Source organism: Brassica napus, chromosome A9 (assembly GCF_020379485.1).
Source record: "Brassica napus cultivar Da-Ae chromosome A9, Da-Ae, whole genome shotgun sequence".
Lineage (NCBI taxonomy): Eukaryota > Viridiplantae > Streptophyta > Magnoliopsida > Brassicales > Brassicaceae > Brassica > Brassica napus.
In genome coordinates, this window is record NC_063442.1 from 9,749,648 (window position 1) to 9,765,730 (window position 16,083).

Genomic DNA, 16,083 nt, shown 5'->3' on the forward strand with positions numbered 1-16,083 from the left:
TGGCCAGAGTTGATTTTCAATAATGTATCCATGCAACATTTCCAAATGCTCGTTATCAAACGGCGGCCGTGGTTATGTCAATGTTACATGGTAGTGGTGGTGATGTCAATGAAATAACTGGTGGTGGTGGTGATGATGGTGGTGATGTCCATGTTAAATGTGGAATAATAACAAACACAGTATATATAACGTTTCATTTCAATTTTTTCTAAACTTTTGGAAGACATACAAGTAAAAAAAATATTGGAGACAAAAATTATAAAACAGCGCACATACATAGGAGACGGATTGAAAACATAAAATGTTACATAATTTTTTCTAGGCCTAGGCAAAATAACCGGAACCGAAGAACCGAACCGGAACCGAACCGAAATATCCGAAACCGGAACCGGACCAATATCCTCAAATACCCGAACGATTGCTATATTTTTATATCCGAAATAACCGAATCGAATCGGAACCGAACTGAAAACCGAACGGATACCTGAATATATAAAAATATTAATTATATATAAATATAACATAACTAAATATATTTTTTTAATTTAAAATTCTATTAAAAGTATCTGAAAATAGTTGAGGATAACTAAATTATTATAAAGTATCTGAACTACCCGAAAGTATCCGAAACTATCAGGATAGTTTTATCCGAAATATCTGAAATTTTTATCTAAATCATCCTAATTATTTGATATTTTACTCTAAATAACCGATATTTTATCCAAATTATCCAAATTACCCGAACTATCCGAACCGGATCCAAATGAGAACCGGACTTTTTCGGATATTTTCCGGTTCCTACATTTACTATCCGAACCGAAACTATCTGAACCGAAAATAGGTCAAGTACTAAATGGATACTTTAGCCCCTATCCGAACTACCCGAAACCCGAAACTCGAAATACCCAAACCGAACTGATACCCGAAATGCCCATGTCTAGTTTTTTCATTGGCACTATTAAAACATGATCCAAACCTAAAACCAATAAACCAGACATCCAAACTTCCTATTTGTCATTCAATATCCAACATTTTCTAGCTAATCAACATTATTTTGCGCTTCTTTTGTACAGAGCAAAGATCGTATAAAGAACCGAAAGACAAACGATCAAAAGGAGAGTGGGACACGATCAAAAGGAGAGTGGGATCCTATGAGATCTTGGGAACACCAACCAGTCACGATTAAAATTTGTATTATGTATGATATGATGGACATAGAGAGAGACTTCCATATATAACCAATTAGGCGATTTCCACCCATTTCTACTTTCATTTCTATATTTTTCATTAAAATATAAAAAAATATTATAAAGATGAATTTATTCTAATGTATCTTTCTAAAAATAGAAAATTTTAGACTATTTTAATCATCTCTATATTTATCTTTACTTCTTTAATAGAAAAATTCTATTATAAAATTAAATTATTTTCAATGTGTTACTTTATTTTTTTCACTACGTTGTTCGGTCAGATCTGATGTCCCTTTAAAATAAAATGATTCTAAGTAAGTTAAATTTCAATTTTACTTTATTTAAATTAGAAAATAGAGTAATGTATAAATAAATAAATGAATTACTAATTTTTAAAGTAATTTTATTTATTACTCTATTATAAAGTGAAATTGATTTTTTATTCTAAACTTCATTTTAGAGTGAAAGGTGAAATGAGAACAAAAGTGCAATTATTGTCCAAAATTACTAGTATATCGGGTAGCGATAAAACTTACGGAAAGATTAACAATTTTGTAACGCTTCCGACTGTCCATGACTAACGGACTTCCCATGCCCGCTTACTCGGTTTGTGGATCCCATTCTATGTGGATTCTATGTGCTTTGACTTTATTTGCACGGTATCGCAAATCACTTCATAATATGTCACTCATGATTCTACTACTCCAGCTCAAGCACACTTAACTTTAAACTTTTTTATGGATATGTGTTAAAAAATGTAAGTACACTTTGATGACATAGGTAGATAAATTAATTCTATTAAGCATTTCAAAAATACCAAAACTCGAATGTTACAACTCACCCTCTCTCAAAGAACGCAACATATTCATGGCTAATGGGCCTCCCATGCTACAAAGAATGTTACAAGATTGTTATCCTTGTTAATGTGAACCCAAACATGATTCAACACTCGTCTGGATTGGGATTTAATACCACTTGTGACGCCATGGCCGCCCATGGCTAATGGACCTCCCACGCTCGCTCACTCGGCATGTGGACTAGATTTCGTGTGACGGACGGTGCATTAATTTTTTGTAGAGCTCAAACATCTTGTTTTACTGACCATGCAATCACCACATGATTTTTCCCGTACTTTACACTTAGTCACACGATATTGTGAATCACTTTTCGATAGGTCATGCATCCTTTCACTACTCCAACTCATGAATACTTAATTTTAAAGTTATTTTTGAATGTGTGATCGAAATGGTAAGTACACTTTGATGACACTTGTAACCTAATAAATTTTATTAAACCTTTCAGATATACTACAAATCGGAATGTTACAAAAAATTAAAACTCATTTTACAAGAAAAAATTATATAGGTAGTCTTCTAACTTTTCGTACTTCAAATTACCATTTATTAAGAAATATGAGTTTTAGTAAATAAAGAAAAAAGAAATATACCTTATGGAAATGAGAGAGAGATTTCTTATGTTTGACAAAAGCCTAACCAACCATTTTTTTAATAACGAAATGTCATTCTATTACCCAAACTTGAGGTAGTCCGGGCAACCAGACCATAATAAAACAACCAACAACGTGAAGCTCTCTATGGAAACATCTTGCCATCCTAGCTAAAGAGTCAGAAATCTGATTTTGTGCTCATAGAATGTGAGTAATCTTGAAGTCTGGGAAACATAACTGCAAAGTCTCTATCCTCTCCAGTTTTGTTGCAAAACTTGGCCAATCTTGTGGCTCCTTAAGTATGGTGATCAAGTCTTTGCAGTCTGTTCCAAAGCTCTGACATGTCGAATATTTCATCATGCTCTCCATCGCCCATCTCAATACTTCTACTTCTGAGTGAAGAGGAGACTCTCTTCGACTATAATTTTGTGTCCGCATGAGTTGAACCTTCCCCAAGTTATCCATCCACGCCCATCCACACCCGCTGAACTGTGAAGTAGATGTCCATGACCCGTCTATCATGCAGATATTACTCAAGCTTAAGACTTGAGGTTCATCACTACTATGGTCTTGTGGAGTTGGTTGCCTCATCTCATTTGCATTGAATCAGGCCTAACCAACCTGTAAATGTTTATCTTTATGATCTTATTTCTCCACTTTATATTATTTCCTATATTATATATAGATATATTAAATTGAATATATACTTTCATACATAATTGGTTGGTACCATAGCCAAACCAACCAATAAAATTTTACTTAATTGTTTTATCTTAATTCAATATGTAATGAAAGTACACTAGAATTTAATGATAAGTTATTTTACGACGTTTATTGACTGATCAAAGGATCGACCGAGCTTCCAGACTCAATCAAAACTTGAGTGCCTCGCAGGTGCTGATTGTGAGTTCCAGAGGCGTGCCTACAGTATATTGAAAAAGGCATTCGCCTCAGACCCCCGATTAATATGACTATTTTTAGGGCTCTAAAATTTAAAATAATTTATAGTCTAGTAGTTTAAACTTATTTAAGAAAAAAACATTTCTACGAAAATTAATTAACTCATTTTCTGAATTCATGTATTTTTTTCTATATAATATATTCTTGTTATAAACTTATTTTTTTACAGTATTAGACTTGTGTATTTGGTGAAAATAATATATCATATTAAAAAATTATTTTTATTACAGTTGTAAAGAAGTTTATTTTTAGAACTTGCCTTAGGTCCCTAAAACTCTTCGCACGGCACTGGTTCCACCATTAGAGGATTGTTATGCGTCGTATCGATGTCGGTGGTGTACACTTCGGAGAATGCGGCTGGAAGCAATCCTCTGGATTGGTAGAGTACTTTTTTTGTTGTTGTTGTTTCCTTTCCTGGTACTCCTTTACCAACCTCACTGATTCTTTGCATATGATCCTTCAAAGATCAAATTTATACGGCGAGGATTTTTGGACTGCTCTTTCTTGCTTCATTTGCCTTGACTGATTTTCTCTCTCAAATCCTCAAGTTTTGAGTGGTTAAGCTATTCCCTCAAATATGTGGTCTCAGAGGTGTATTGACCATTTGTGCTAATGTTTAATGTTTTGGCGAAGATCGCTTGTGCCGAGATTAGTAAGAGAATTATTCTGATCATTCATGCCTAGTTTTTGGCGACTATCAAAATTTTCAGGTTGGCTGACTGATGCGTCCCAGTTGTTCGTGTTGAGTTTTATGAGAACCTCGGTAGTGTTAGCCGACTGAACTGGGTGATAGTGATTGTTGTTCACAAAACTGGCTCTGTCTTTGCCAATTTTCTTTTGAGTTTATCATGCAGATTTTGGGTGCATGAACTCTCTTCTGATGACGAGGATGATGATTACATTGATACGCCGAGTGATCTGTGATCTTTATTCATCCAAAGCCGGGTCATCACGCCGAGGTGGAGCGGATACATCTTGATCTTTGGGTTGATCCACTTGGGATGGCCTTGGGACTTATGGCAATTTTTATATCTGCTTTTTCAAGCTTTTCTTATTTTTGACAAGCTTTTGTTACGGTTGGGCGTTAATATTTCTTTGTTGAACGCCGTCATGAGTGTATCATGGAGTAACCTTGATTGTTTGGTATCATGTATTTTTGCCGTATGAAAATTGTAGAACTTAGTTTTGTCATAGGTCTGAGGAGCCAATCGGTCTACCAGTATATCTCAAACATTTAATGGTCTGTCTGGTGCGGTTGCAGCTGAGTCAATGAGATCATTCTCGACGATGGAGTACACAATCGTATTTTTCTTGTCATGCTTTTCGTCAGAAGAATGTTTTTGAGGTTCTTGATAAGTATATGCCACCTTCGAGGCCAGCATCTTCATGGCATTATGCCTTACTATATAAATGTGCTTGTCTTTCCCCATGGTGATGAAGCAGTTGGCACGATGAAGTAAATCATCCAATGTTATAGTTTTATTGACGTACAACTTTGCTTTAAAGGGAGAGTGTATCCAGAGTGTTTTTCGCAAAGCTTTCACGACTGTAGCGTTTGGAACGTGTATCTTGGAAACCAATCTTTTAAGTTTTTTAATAAATTCTTGGAGTTTTTCCTTTGCACTTGCGACATCTTCCATTGATCGGTCGCTGAAATTCCTTGCCGGGCGAACATGGAGTAGTGCTTGAGGAACTTTGTGGATAGATCACGAAAGCAGTCTACATAATTCTCAGAGAGTTTGAAAAACCATATCATAGCGACTCAGTTGAGACTTTCCACATACAGCTAACAAAATATGGCACCCTTCTCCTCATCGTTAAAGTGTGTTCATCCCATGGCTATGTTGAATGTGGTCATGTGACCGCTAAGATTAGAATCTCCTAAGAAGGATCTAATTCTCAACTTGTCTGTATGACGAACTTTGATGCCAGTGATCGTCTTTCTGAAAGGATTTTTTTTTGCGTTACGGCGAAGATACGCTCCTTTTCAAGAGTCGAACTTGTTACTTTATGGATCTTTGAGATGATGTCCTTAATCATGCTCTGGAGGACGACCATTTTCCAATTTTTGTTTTATCGGCTCCCTAATCCATAGGGTTATTTGTTTGAAAGAGTCACCTTCTCGTTGTTTCGGGCTCATTGTTTTCCGCAGCAAGTAGCATGACATTGGTGCCTATGACATCAAGGCGATCAATCGTACATTATTTTGTTTGCGGCATCTTGTTGTGCAAGGAGCTCCATCATGTCTTTCATCATGGTCATCACAGTGGCGAGATCTGTTATTGGCGGGGTGGTCTGTGTGCCACTGGTATCGCCTCATGTCAACTTTGATTTTCTTGGCGTTGATTTATAAATCTCCACAGATTATGCCAATTGTTTTCTTTTCAAAAGGCTAAATTACGCATGCATCTGATACGTGGATGTGAGTTCAATCTCTATAGAATGCGTCAATTATTTAATCTGAACTCGACACGTACCGTGCTCGAATTCAATGGTGAATAATTTGAAAAACTTTATTGATTGATCAAAGACGATTGCAAGAAAAAGAAACTAAAAAACCTTAAAAGTGTGATGAATTCAGCAAGAACCATAAGCAGTCAAAACTCTATCTCTCGTGCTGAATTGCGTGTGTATGAATATTTTAGGTCATCCTATCATAGAATATAAATAATATTTAAATTGATTTCTGTGAATAAAACTTCTATGTTCTTAACTTAATGCTGAATATCTAATATAATTAAATCAAATCTAATTATATTTTATTTAATAAATTCTACAATTAATTTACATTTCTAACATGATAACTAATGATAATGATAGTCATAAAATGTAAGTAACAAATCCAAATAACTGGAAAATAATGGTACCGAAAATGAAAGACCAACGCATGCTTGAGATAATGATGACAAAGACAAAATGTGAAATTGTCGATCAACTTTTCAGCTTTGCAACTGCTTTATCATATTTAACTAAAATAAAGAATAAAGTAATATTTAATTATATGCGCTTAGAATGTTTTTTCTTATTACAAGCTTGAAGGAATTAATGATGACCTACAAAAATTAAACTCTAACGAAAGAGCTCTTTTTCTTATAAAATACAAAATTAACTGTTGAGTATCTTATTTACTGTACGTAATACATACTGGACAGAAGGTTCAACAAAAAAAAAATCAGCCTCAACTTTGAAATGTAAAAATAAAAAATAAGAAAATTAGATGTGCTATAATAGTGTAAAAGGTGGATGAATCATTTATAATAACCGATTAGATCCAAAACATACTCCCACGTTTTTAAAATATTCAAATATTTAGTGACTGGGTATAATTAAGTAGAAATACCTGCTGAGCAAAAATAAATCAACATTTTGTTTTAAGTATAACCATAAAAAAAATTATTTTGAATTCTGAATACCATTTATCCTTCCACAACGAGTCTTTTTGACAACGAGTCTTCTGCAGTGAATAATTATTTACGTTCAAATTTGCTACAGATTCTTAATAATATACTGTAAAAATCAAATTGAAAATATAGACACCTACCTAAGTTTAATATAAGAAATAAATAAACTGTATTTATTGTCATCAATGACAATGATATATCGATCTGTAAAGTTACCGAGTACTTTTTTTGTAACACCTCCGAGTACTTGCATTTACACAAATAGAAATGATTTGGAACTTTAGTACTACCTTACATGATTTCAAGCATTGCAAGGATTCAAAAAGTAGTAAGTCCTCATTTTAATACTATTATTTCAAGCTTTTGGACTACATTCTATGAATCTTACCCTTAAATTTTATAATTGGTCTCGTGTCTTTCCTCTTTATGGCACAACTCGTGCGGTCTCACTTACATTCCATAGGTCTAGCAACTTTGCTTTTAATAAGTTAATCGACTTGACATTTTTCTTAGAATTTACGTTATCATCGTGACACACATCAAATAGTCTTAACATTTTTCATCAATCAAGCGATATGGCAAAATAGACGAAAAAAAAAATCAGACATATTGTCCCCTTAGTGAACCCCTTCTTGGGGTTCATAAGAATTTTTTATTAATTTTTTGATGGTCCTATAAATAGTGATGAACCTCAACATATTGTGCTGCTGCATTGAAGAACCTAAAAAAGGGGTTCATAGGAATAAAATAATATTTTTTAAAGTTTTTAATATATGACAATAAATGAATAAAATATAATAATTTTTTAAAATTTTTTGTTTAAAATAGATTACATAAACAAATATATTCCAAATACATATTATTGAATACTTTGAGAATTCTTGAACATACAAATTTTATTCATCTTCGTTACCAAATTTTTGCCAAACGTTTTCAACTAAATCAGCTTTCAAACGATCATGTTTCTCTGAATCCCGAAGATCATTGCGAATGCCTAGCATATTACCGACATTAAAACTTGTTCTACTTTTCACCTTGGAACTTCTGCTTGTCTCTCCCGACTCGAACTGAGATGTATCAGTTAGAGTGTATCCGCCTCGTTCGTCCTCTACAATCATATTGTGCAATATGACACAAGTTTTCATAATCTGTCCTATTTTTTCCTTGTCCCATACTAGAACCGGGTTTTTAACTATTGCAAACCTCGCTTGCAAAACTCCAAAAGCCCGTTCGACATCTTTTCGGGTAGATTCTTGACGTTCGGCAAATAGCTCTGCTTTAGGACCTTGAGGAAGTCGGATGGATTGGATAAATGTTGCCCAGTTTGGATATATTCCGTCAGTAAGGTAGTAAGCCATACGATATGTGTGGTTATTGACCTTGAACTTAACTTTTGGTGCTCGACCTTGTAAAATGTCATCAAAAACTGGTGACCGATCAAGAACATTGATATCGTTGAGAGTACCTGGTAATCCAAAAAATGCGTGCCATATCCAAAGATCTTGTGATGCCACAGCTTCTAAGACAATTGTCGGCTTCCCTGAACCACGTGTGTACTGGCCTTTCCAAGCCGTTGGGCAGTTTTTCCACTGCCAATGCATACAGTCGATCGAGCCGATCATACCTGGAAACCCGCGTGCCTCTCCAAGATCGAGTAATCGTTGAAGATCCTCCGGTGTAGGTCTTCTTAGATACTCATTTCCAAACAAATTTATTATTCCGTTAGTAAAATTTTCCAAACATAAACGTGATGTACTCTCACCAAGTCGGAGATATTCGTCATACATATCTCCCGATTGACCATATGCTAGTATACGTATAGCCGCCGTACATTTTTGAAGTGCAGTTAGTCCGTACCTGCCGTGAGCATTTCTTCTTTGCTGAAAGTATGGAACTTCATTACTTAGGCGATCGACAATGCGGAGGAACAATGGCTTGTTCATTCGAAAACGCCGCCTAAACATGTCTGCTGAATATGTAGGATGATCACTAAAATAGTCGTCCTAAAGCTGTTTCTGTCCTTGTTCTCGATCTCTTTCGATATAAGCTCGTCTACTCCGGGTGTTGTCTTGAACATTAATGACTGAATCGATGAAATTATCAAGATGTTGATCCACAATTTCTTCAAAGGCTTCATTTAGAATTTCATCGACTTCATCACTTGACGAGGTCGACATTGTTTAACGTTTTTTGTAAATTTGGTCAAGTGTTTTGGAAAGAAAATGAAAGATAAAGAAAGATGGGGAATGAGTTTTTATGATAGTTTTGGTTTGCAAAGATAATGAAAGATAAAGAAAGACAGGGAACGAGGTTTTATGTTTTTTCCTTCTTCTGTGATGGTTTTCAGATAATGAAAGACATAATATATATAGAGCATCCATACAAATACACCCGTGGGTGTTTACAAATCCGTGAACCAAGTTTTTAGTACATACACCCGTGGGTGTCTTCATTACATCCGTGAAACAAGTGAAAAGAAAGTGTAGTCAAAAGGAAAATGCTACACAATCTGAGCAACTAGACATAAAACAGACAAAACATAAACACTACCCGTGACCTGCGAACTTGTGACTTGATGCCCGTGACCTGCAAAACAAAAAAGAGGAAGGACACAATCAAGTTAGCGAACCAAAGATAAAAAGTTAAAGCGACAGACAAGTTAAAGCCACAATCAAAGTTCAAGCCACAATCAACTGCAAGCCACTTTGACAAATGAATAAAGATGTACAAGCCACACACAAGTTAAACTATCAAGTTAAAGCCACAATCAAGTTAAACTATCTAGTTCAAGCCACAATCAAGTTCAAGCAAATAAAACAAGTTAGACTATCAAGTTAAAGCCACAAAACAAATGAGTAAACAAGTTCAAGCCGCTGACCAAATTAAAGCATTTCAGACATGAGTTTGTTCTTAAGAGAGACTTCAATATCAGATAGTGTGTCTTCTGGTCTGGCTAGGAGACGGCTAAGGATTTTCTTATTCGAAATGTCATTTTTCACAGCTAGGATGTCGTTTATTTGATCAAAAGCTGCTTCATTCCCGTGCTTCCTCCGTTTCGCTGCTTTGCTAGCCTTAACACCAGGAGGCCGCACCTCATCATCGTCGACCACCACCTCCGCTTTATCCTTCCTCTTGTCCGCAGATTCCTTGCCTTTGTCCTTTGCTCCATCTTTGGACAGGTGCTGTGATCTCCATTTTTGATCGAACCTGAGTTCCCTCCAACAATGTTCTAGAATGAACAATGCCCCATGGTCATTAGTGTAGATTTCATGCGCAACCTTCATTACATCATTCTCGTTTTGGCCACTGGCTTGGTTCTTCAAAGCGGCCTCAAAGGATCCTACAAACTTCCCCACTGAGTCGTTCACTCTCCCCCACCTCTGCTTACACTGACTAGACTCTCTAGGAGGACAGCCAATCAGCTGAGGGCTGGCGTTAACGTAGTCCTCTATTCTCTTCCAAAACGCCCCTGCCTTCTGCTCATTACCGACAATCGGATCCTTGCTGGTGTTCAACCAAGCACTGATCAGCACCAAGTCTTCTTTTGTCGTCCACTTCCGCCTTTCCGGTGGCTTAGGACCTACAGAGCTCTGACTACTAAAGCTAGGGAACTGCGAAGACTCTACGTCTATTGTTTGAGTGTTCTGTGAAGATAAGAGGTTAACAAAACCGGGAGAGTGGACAAACCCGGTAGAGTTAGCGTAGAGAGGATCCATTTTCGTTTGTGTTTTCTCTAGAGGAGGTCCTATGGTTTTAAACTACTTTTAGCAGAGAACAATTAAACTAAATCTAACTACCAAACATTCATTATAGTTAATGTAAGAATTAATGAATCTACTACTTCACAGCTACTACATCACAGCGAAGACATCAAAGCAAAGAAATCACAGCAACCAACCACCAAAGCTATGCATTCATTACACATCAAATCATTGTACTTCTAGTTCTCGATGCACTTCTAGTTCAGTTTAAGTTCAAACCGGATCATATATATAAGAAAAATTAATTTATAGTTCAGTTAAAGCTGAAACAGTTAGAATCAGATTGAAAATTAGCTATTTCTACTGCCGTTTTATTCCGTCTAGTTCATTTTTTCAATTTAAATTCTAGTTCATGTTTTCAACTAAAATAAACCAACCAAGACACATAAAACAATAACTCAAACAGTTTTCATGAGATTGAGGCGTACCTTCTATTTTTAGTCGAAGCAGACCTTCTGTAGGACACGTACTTTGACATTGAGGTCGTGAACCTGTTCCTGGAAAAATGGAAAACACTCACAAATGTCAAAATTATCATCCAATGTCAAAATAAAACACTCACAAACACTCACAAATGTCAAAAAAATATAACTACTGTATTATCTAAATATAGGAGGATTCTCACCGCCAGTGTTTCAATCTGTTTATTGAGTTTTGCCACCAAAAGAGTCACCTCCTCGGACTCCTTCACACGTTTTGTCAGACTCTCGATCTCCTCCTGGACACCAAACACCCAAGGATGACGAAAATGCAACCCATCATCCTTGGTTACAACAACAAATACATATCAGAATTATCCGTAAGCAAATAACTTATACAATCTGAAAAGGGATACACAATGCGGAATCGTTTACCTCGTAGTTCTTGCACGTGAAAAAACGCTTCCCAGGAAGGCTGTCGTACTCCTCCTTTCCACGAACCTCGTTAATGATGCGCGAACCACACAGACACCTCGTCGGAATCCCGTATTGCGCATCAGCCGCGCATTGAAGCATCATGTAGTGCTCCTTTTGCCTCTTCATCTCTCTTCTCTCTTCGGCTGGGTCCATCTGTACCACAAATCACACCATTTAGAACCCTAAAACGAGCCTCTCAATTAGATTAAGTACCCTAACCAAACCGCATGACGAAATATAACCATTAATCGAAAACCCCCTTTTCGATTTAGAACCCTAATTAGAACCCTAAAACGAGCCTCTCAATTAGATTAAGTACCCTAACCAAACCGCATGACGAAATATAACCATTTATCGAAAACCCCCTTTTCGATTTAGAACCCTAATTAGAACCCTAAAACGAGCCTCTCAATTCGATTAAGTACCCTAACCAAACCGCATGACGAAATATAACCATTTATCGAAAACCCCCTTTTCGATTTAGAACCCTAGAACCCTAACTCTTAACAATGGAAATCGAATTCGCTTTGGACCACATAATCGATGGAATGAAACCGTTAATCTAGTCGATTCTCACCTGAGCTTGTAGAGGAAAGCTCCGGCGTCGTCGTCGTGGAGAAAAGCTCCGGGTAGAACCGTCGTACGATAAATCACCAAGGAGGCGGAGTGAAATGAGAGAGAAGACCAAATGAGAAACATTTCGAGAAACCCTTGTTTCGCTTCACTCTACAAAAAAAAACGCCACCAATGCCCTCTTGCCACGTCGCGTGAACCCGTCTCATACGGTATCATTCGGACGAACCGGTTCACCAAATATCGGCCTTTTTAAAATTTTAAAAACGCAAAAGGCCATAAGATCCCGAGCCCATGAACCCCATATGATCCGCCAATGCAGATGCTCTTAAATTTTATAATTGGTCTCGTGTCTTTCCTCTTTATGGCACAACTCGTGCGGTCTCACTTACATTCCATAGGTCTAGCAACTTTGCTTTTAATAAGTTAATCGACTTGACATTTTTCTTAGAATTTACGTTATCATCGTGACACACATCAAATAGTCTTAACATTTTTCATCAATCAAGCGATATGGCAAAATAGACGAAAAAAAAAAATCAGACATATTGTCCTCATTCACTTTTATTATAATTTTGCTATTTTTTCTAACATATACTTAACTGAATAAAATAAATAAATAAAATAAATTATTGTAAAATCTAAATAAGTATTGCAAAGTTATTTTTTTGCATTCGACGTTAAAAGTTAAATTGATTAAAGTTGATGCTACTTTTAATGAATAATCACATTTGTTAATATTATAATTAATCATAAATTAAAAAGAAATTTCATCGACAATAATCATTATCTAAAAAACATTTTATATATGTTATAAAGTCCTAATTAGCCTTAATAAATAAATAAAAATTACTATATCATTAATCATAAATAAAAAACGAATTTAATTGATTTGATAATTAGCATTATATAAAAATACTTTACATTTTGTTATTTGTAAATTATTTACATCATATATTTGTAAAAGCTAGATAAATCCTTATATATATATATATTTATTTATTTATTTTTTGTATATAATTTTATGTATATATGAGTGTTTTCAAATTTATTTTATGCAAATAAAAGATAATTTATTATGCAATTTTTTTTCATACATAAAGAATTCCTTATTTAGTTGATTAATAAAATATTTCAAAACACATGAGTGTTTTCTAGTTTAGTTTACGTACTAAAGTATTTATGTTATAATGAAAAAAATTCTATAAAAAAGCATTTGTTATTAATTTATTATTAAATATTTTGAACGTATGAATAATAAATTACTTTAATAGTATTTGAATTGTTAATGTATTTATTTTTAAAATTGTTAAGTCCGCATGTTCGGAAAAACACCTCCGAGACCTCCTAGCTCGGCGGCGCCCTACGACCGACCCGACTCCATCACAAACGTGCATACCGACCAGCACGTCGGACGGTCAGCAAGGCCGCACGCCGCGAGGTAGGAGCAACAGCCAAAATCCCAAAAGGCGACGCCATGATAACAGGGCAAGAAATTGATACATCGGATAAGATATGCCAATAACCAGACCTCCCAACTATCACGATGATACCCCTCATTCACATTGACAACAATTCTGCTGATACCATCAATGCGTCATGCATGAAACGACGTAATGTAGGCACCTAAAAAAACTTCTCGTTGGAAAATATCAAAGAGGCAAAATCAAAATGAAGGACTATGATATACCGGGACCCGACGTCTACTCGCCATGGAATCTGAAGCAACATTACCCGCCAGGAGGCTCCAGTCAAACCGGCAACCTAAAGATCAAAAAGAGAAGACACGACAAAGAAATTGACCCCCCCCCCCTCCACTGCACCTACACAGGAGAATAAACGTAACCATAGGAGGACTTGCAGCATGCAACGATTCCGTCGGATATATCCGCGCTTACCAAAGAAAGGGCGATACCACAAACCGATGGAACACATGGGCTCGAAGAGATCCACATATATTTAGACCTCCCTTACCTAGAATTGGCGCGATGACCTTCGAAGCGTCGGACGCGAACGATGTTAACTTTTCTCACAACGATCCTCTGGTCGTCGAAATAATGATCGCGGACTGCGAGGTCTAAAGAGTATTGGTGGACACCGGAAGCTCAGTCAATCTGATCTTCAGGGAAACCCTCCAAAAGATGGAACTCCGGGGATACAAATATAAACCAAAGGTACGACCATTGACGAGTTTCGCCGGAGAGACCTCCATGTCGATATGATTAATAAAATTGTCCAACGTGGGTCGGAGGTAGAGATGTCAAACAAATTTACCCATCCCGTTCCGTTCCGTACCGCGGCGGGTTAGTCGTCAAGCGGGTCACAGCGGGCCTGTCCCGCGGGGACTGTGGTCTTTAAAATGCCAGCCTAAACCTGTACCGCAAAATATATAGGCCTTCGCGGGCCGTCCCGCGGGATGCCTCCTTATCAAACCGCCTGTTACAGTTTCTTTTATGAATGCTCAATTAGAAGAGTTGTGTAAGAGAGTTGTAGAGAATTCATTAAGCTTCACTAAAACCTTATCAAAATCAATGCCACAAATCTCCGTTTGTGCTTGCGTTTTTGAGCTAAAAGTCTTCTTTTGTTATAAGCATAAGCTTTTGTTAAGTTTGAATCTGATTGAATTGTTGTATTTGTAATAATTTGGCTCAAGTGTTGTATCTCTTCATCAAACCATCACTCTTTTTAATTATTTAGATTGCAAAAAAATTCGTGAATTACTTTGCAAATTATACAAGTGACGTGATGTACAACTAACTTTTCTCCTAAACAAATTTAATTTAAGAAAAACACCACTTCACAGTAGTGGACATTGTAATAAAGCAATTCATAGTTGTGTGTAATAAAAAGAGAAAACCAAATCAAAACACCACAAGAATTTGAATCGTCATCGCTCGAGCTGGAGTCGTCATCGCCGGAGCTCAAATCATCATCACTGGAGCTCGAATCATCATCGCCGGAACTCCTTATGTTTTATGGGGGAAAAATCACAAGAATCGCTTTCTTCTCACTCTCTTTCTCGTTTTTTAGGTAAAATAAGAAATGAAGAAAAAAATGCGGATCCATGTAAAAGGCCCAGTCCCGCAAAAAGCCCATCCCGCAAAAGACCCAGTCCCGCAAAGACCCGTCCCGCGAGGCCCTCAAATTTGCGGGCCTAGAAAACCTCGTCCCAATACCGTTCCGCGACAGTCCTTTACGGGCCAGGCCCGCGGTCCAGATCCGTGATTGCCATCTCTAGTCGGAGGGGTAACGAAAATTGCAATGTTTACTATCATTGATAAACTGGATGTCTACAACGTCATCCTGGGAACCCCGTGGCTCCACGCAAAGGAAGCGGTCCCGTGTTCATATCACCAATAACTGAAGTTCGCTACGGTGATCGGAACATACACCCATCAAGGGAGCCAAGGCGTCGCACGGGCTTGCTGATACCATTCAAATTATCTTAAGGAGTGTTATTCTCATCAAAAGAGGTTCAGATGTAGTACTTAGGATCGGATCTACAAGGAGCTAGGGAATAATTAAATCTAGTGTTTATTAATTCTAAAGGTTGTAAATGTTTAAATGAAATAGCAATAGTAACACGCGAGTAAATAATAAATGTAACTTGGTTGGAAATGATATTAGATGCAGGGCCACTATTCAGGTGTTGGAGATTATAATACCTATAGATGCCTAACTGTTGCATGCATGATATGTTAGAGCTCAATCGCTTAACTCAGTGATCAGCTGTTGCATGTACCACTGGTTAACAGACTAGATCTCGTGTCCCAACGGTTAGTATGCCGACAACGAGAGAGTGTCGATCGATGGTCTATTAAGACGTCGACCGATACACCTTTGCCAACTTCGATC

General features: G+C 36.7%; 2 protein-coding genes across 3 annotated transcripts; both read right to left on the reverse strand.

Moving 5' to 3' along the window:
• Positions 1 to 4,745: 4,745 nt before the first annotated feature.
• LOC106351382 (putative nuclease HARBI1) lies at positions 4,746 to 12,583 on the reverse strand. Of its 2 annotated transcripts, none has more exons than XM_048739783.1 (5): positions 12,233 to 12,583; positions 11,614 to 11,808; positions 11,385 to 11,522; positions 11,188 to 11,256; positions 4,746 to 9,584 (listed from the first exon to the last, which is right to left on the reverse strand). In XM_048739783.1, the coding sequence occupies exon 5, from the start codon at positions 8,960 to 8,962 to the stop codon at positions 7,895 to 7,897; it is 1,068 nt and encodes a 355-aa protein (XP_048595740.1). In that variant the 5' UTR covers positions 8,963 to 9,584; positions 11,188 to 11,256; positions 11,385 to 11,522; positions 11,614 to 11,808; positions 12,233 to 12,583; the 3' UTR covers positions 4,746 to 7,894. The 2 variants fall into 2 exon arrangements, with proteins under 2 accessions (XP_048595740.1, XP_013646642.2); XM_013791188.3 differs by having other exon boundaries at positions 9,347 to 9,584; positions 12,233 to 12,576.
• LOC106349872 (glutathione S-transferase T3-like) lies at positions 9,881 to 10,714 on the reverse strand. The gene has a single exon (XM_013789834.2). The coding sequence runs from the start codon at positions 10,712 to 10,714 to the stop codon at positions 9,881 to 9,883; it is 834 nt and encodes a 277-aa protein (XP_013645288.2).
• Positions 12,584 to 16,083: the final 3,500 nt, after the last annotated feature.

Bases quoted from the DNA above. Each gene is read 5' to 3' on its own strand.
- LOC106351382 (XM_048739783.1), bottom strand. From the start codon at position 8,962: ATGTTTAGGCGGCGTTTTCGAATGAACAAGCCATTGTTCCTCCGCATT.
- LOC106349872 (XM_013789834.2), bottom strand. From the start codon at position 10,714: ATGGATCCTCTCTACGCTAACTCTACCGGGTTTGTCCACTCTCCCGGT.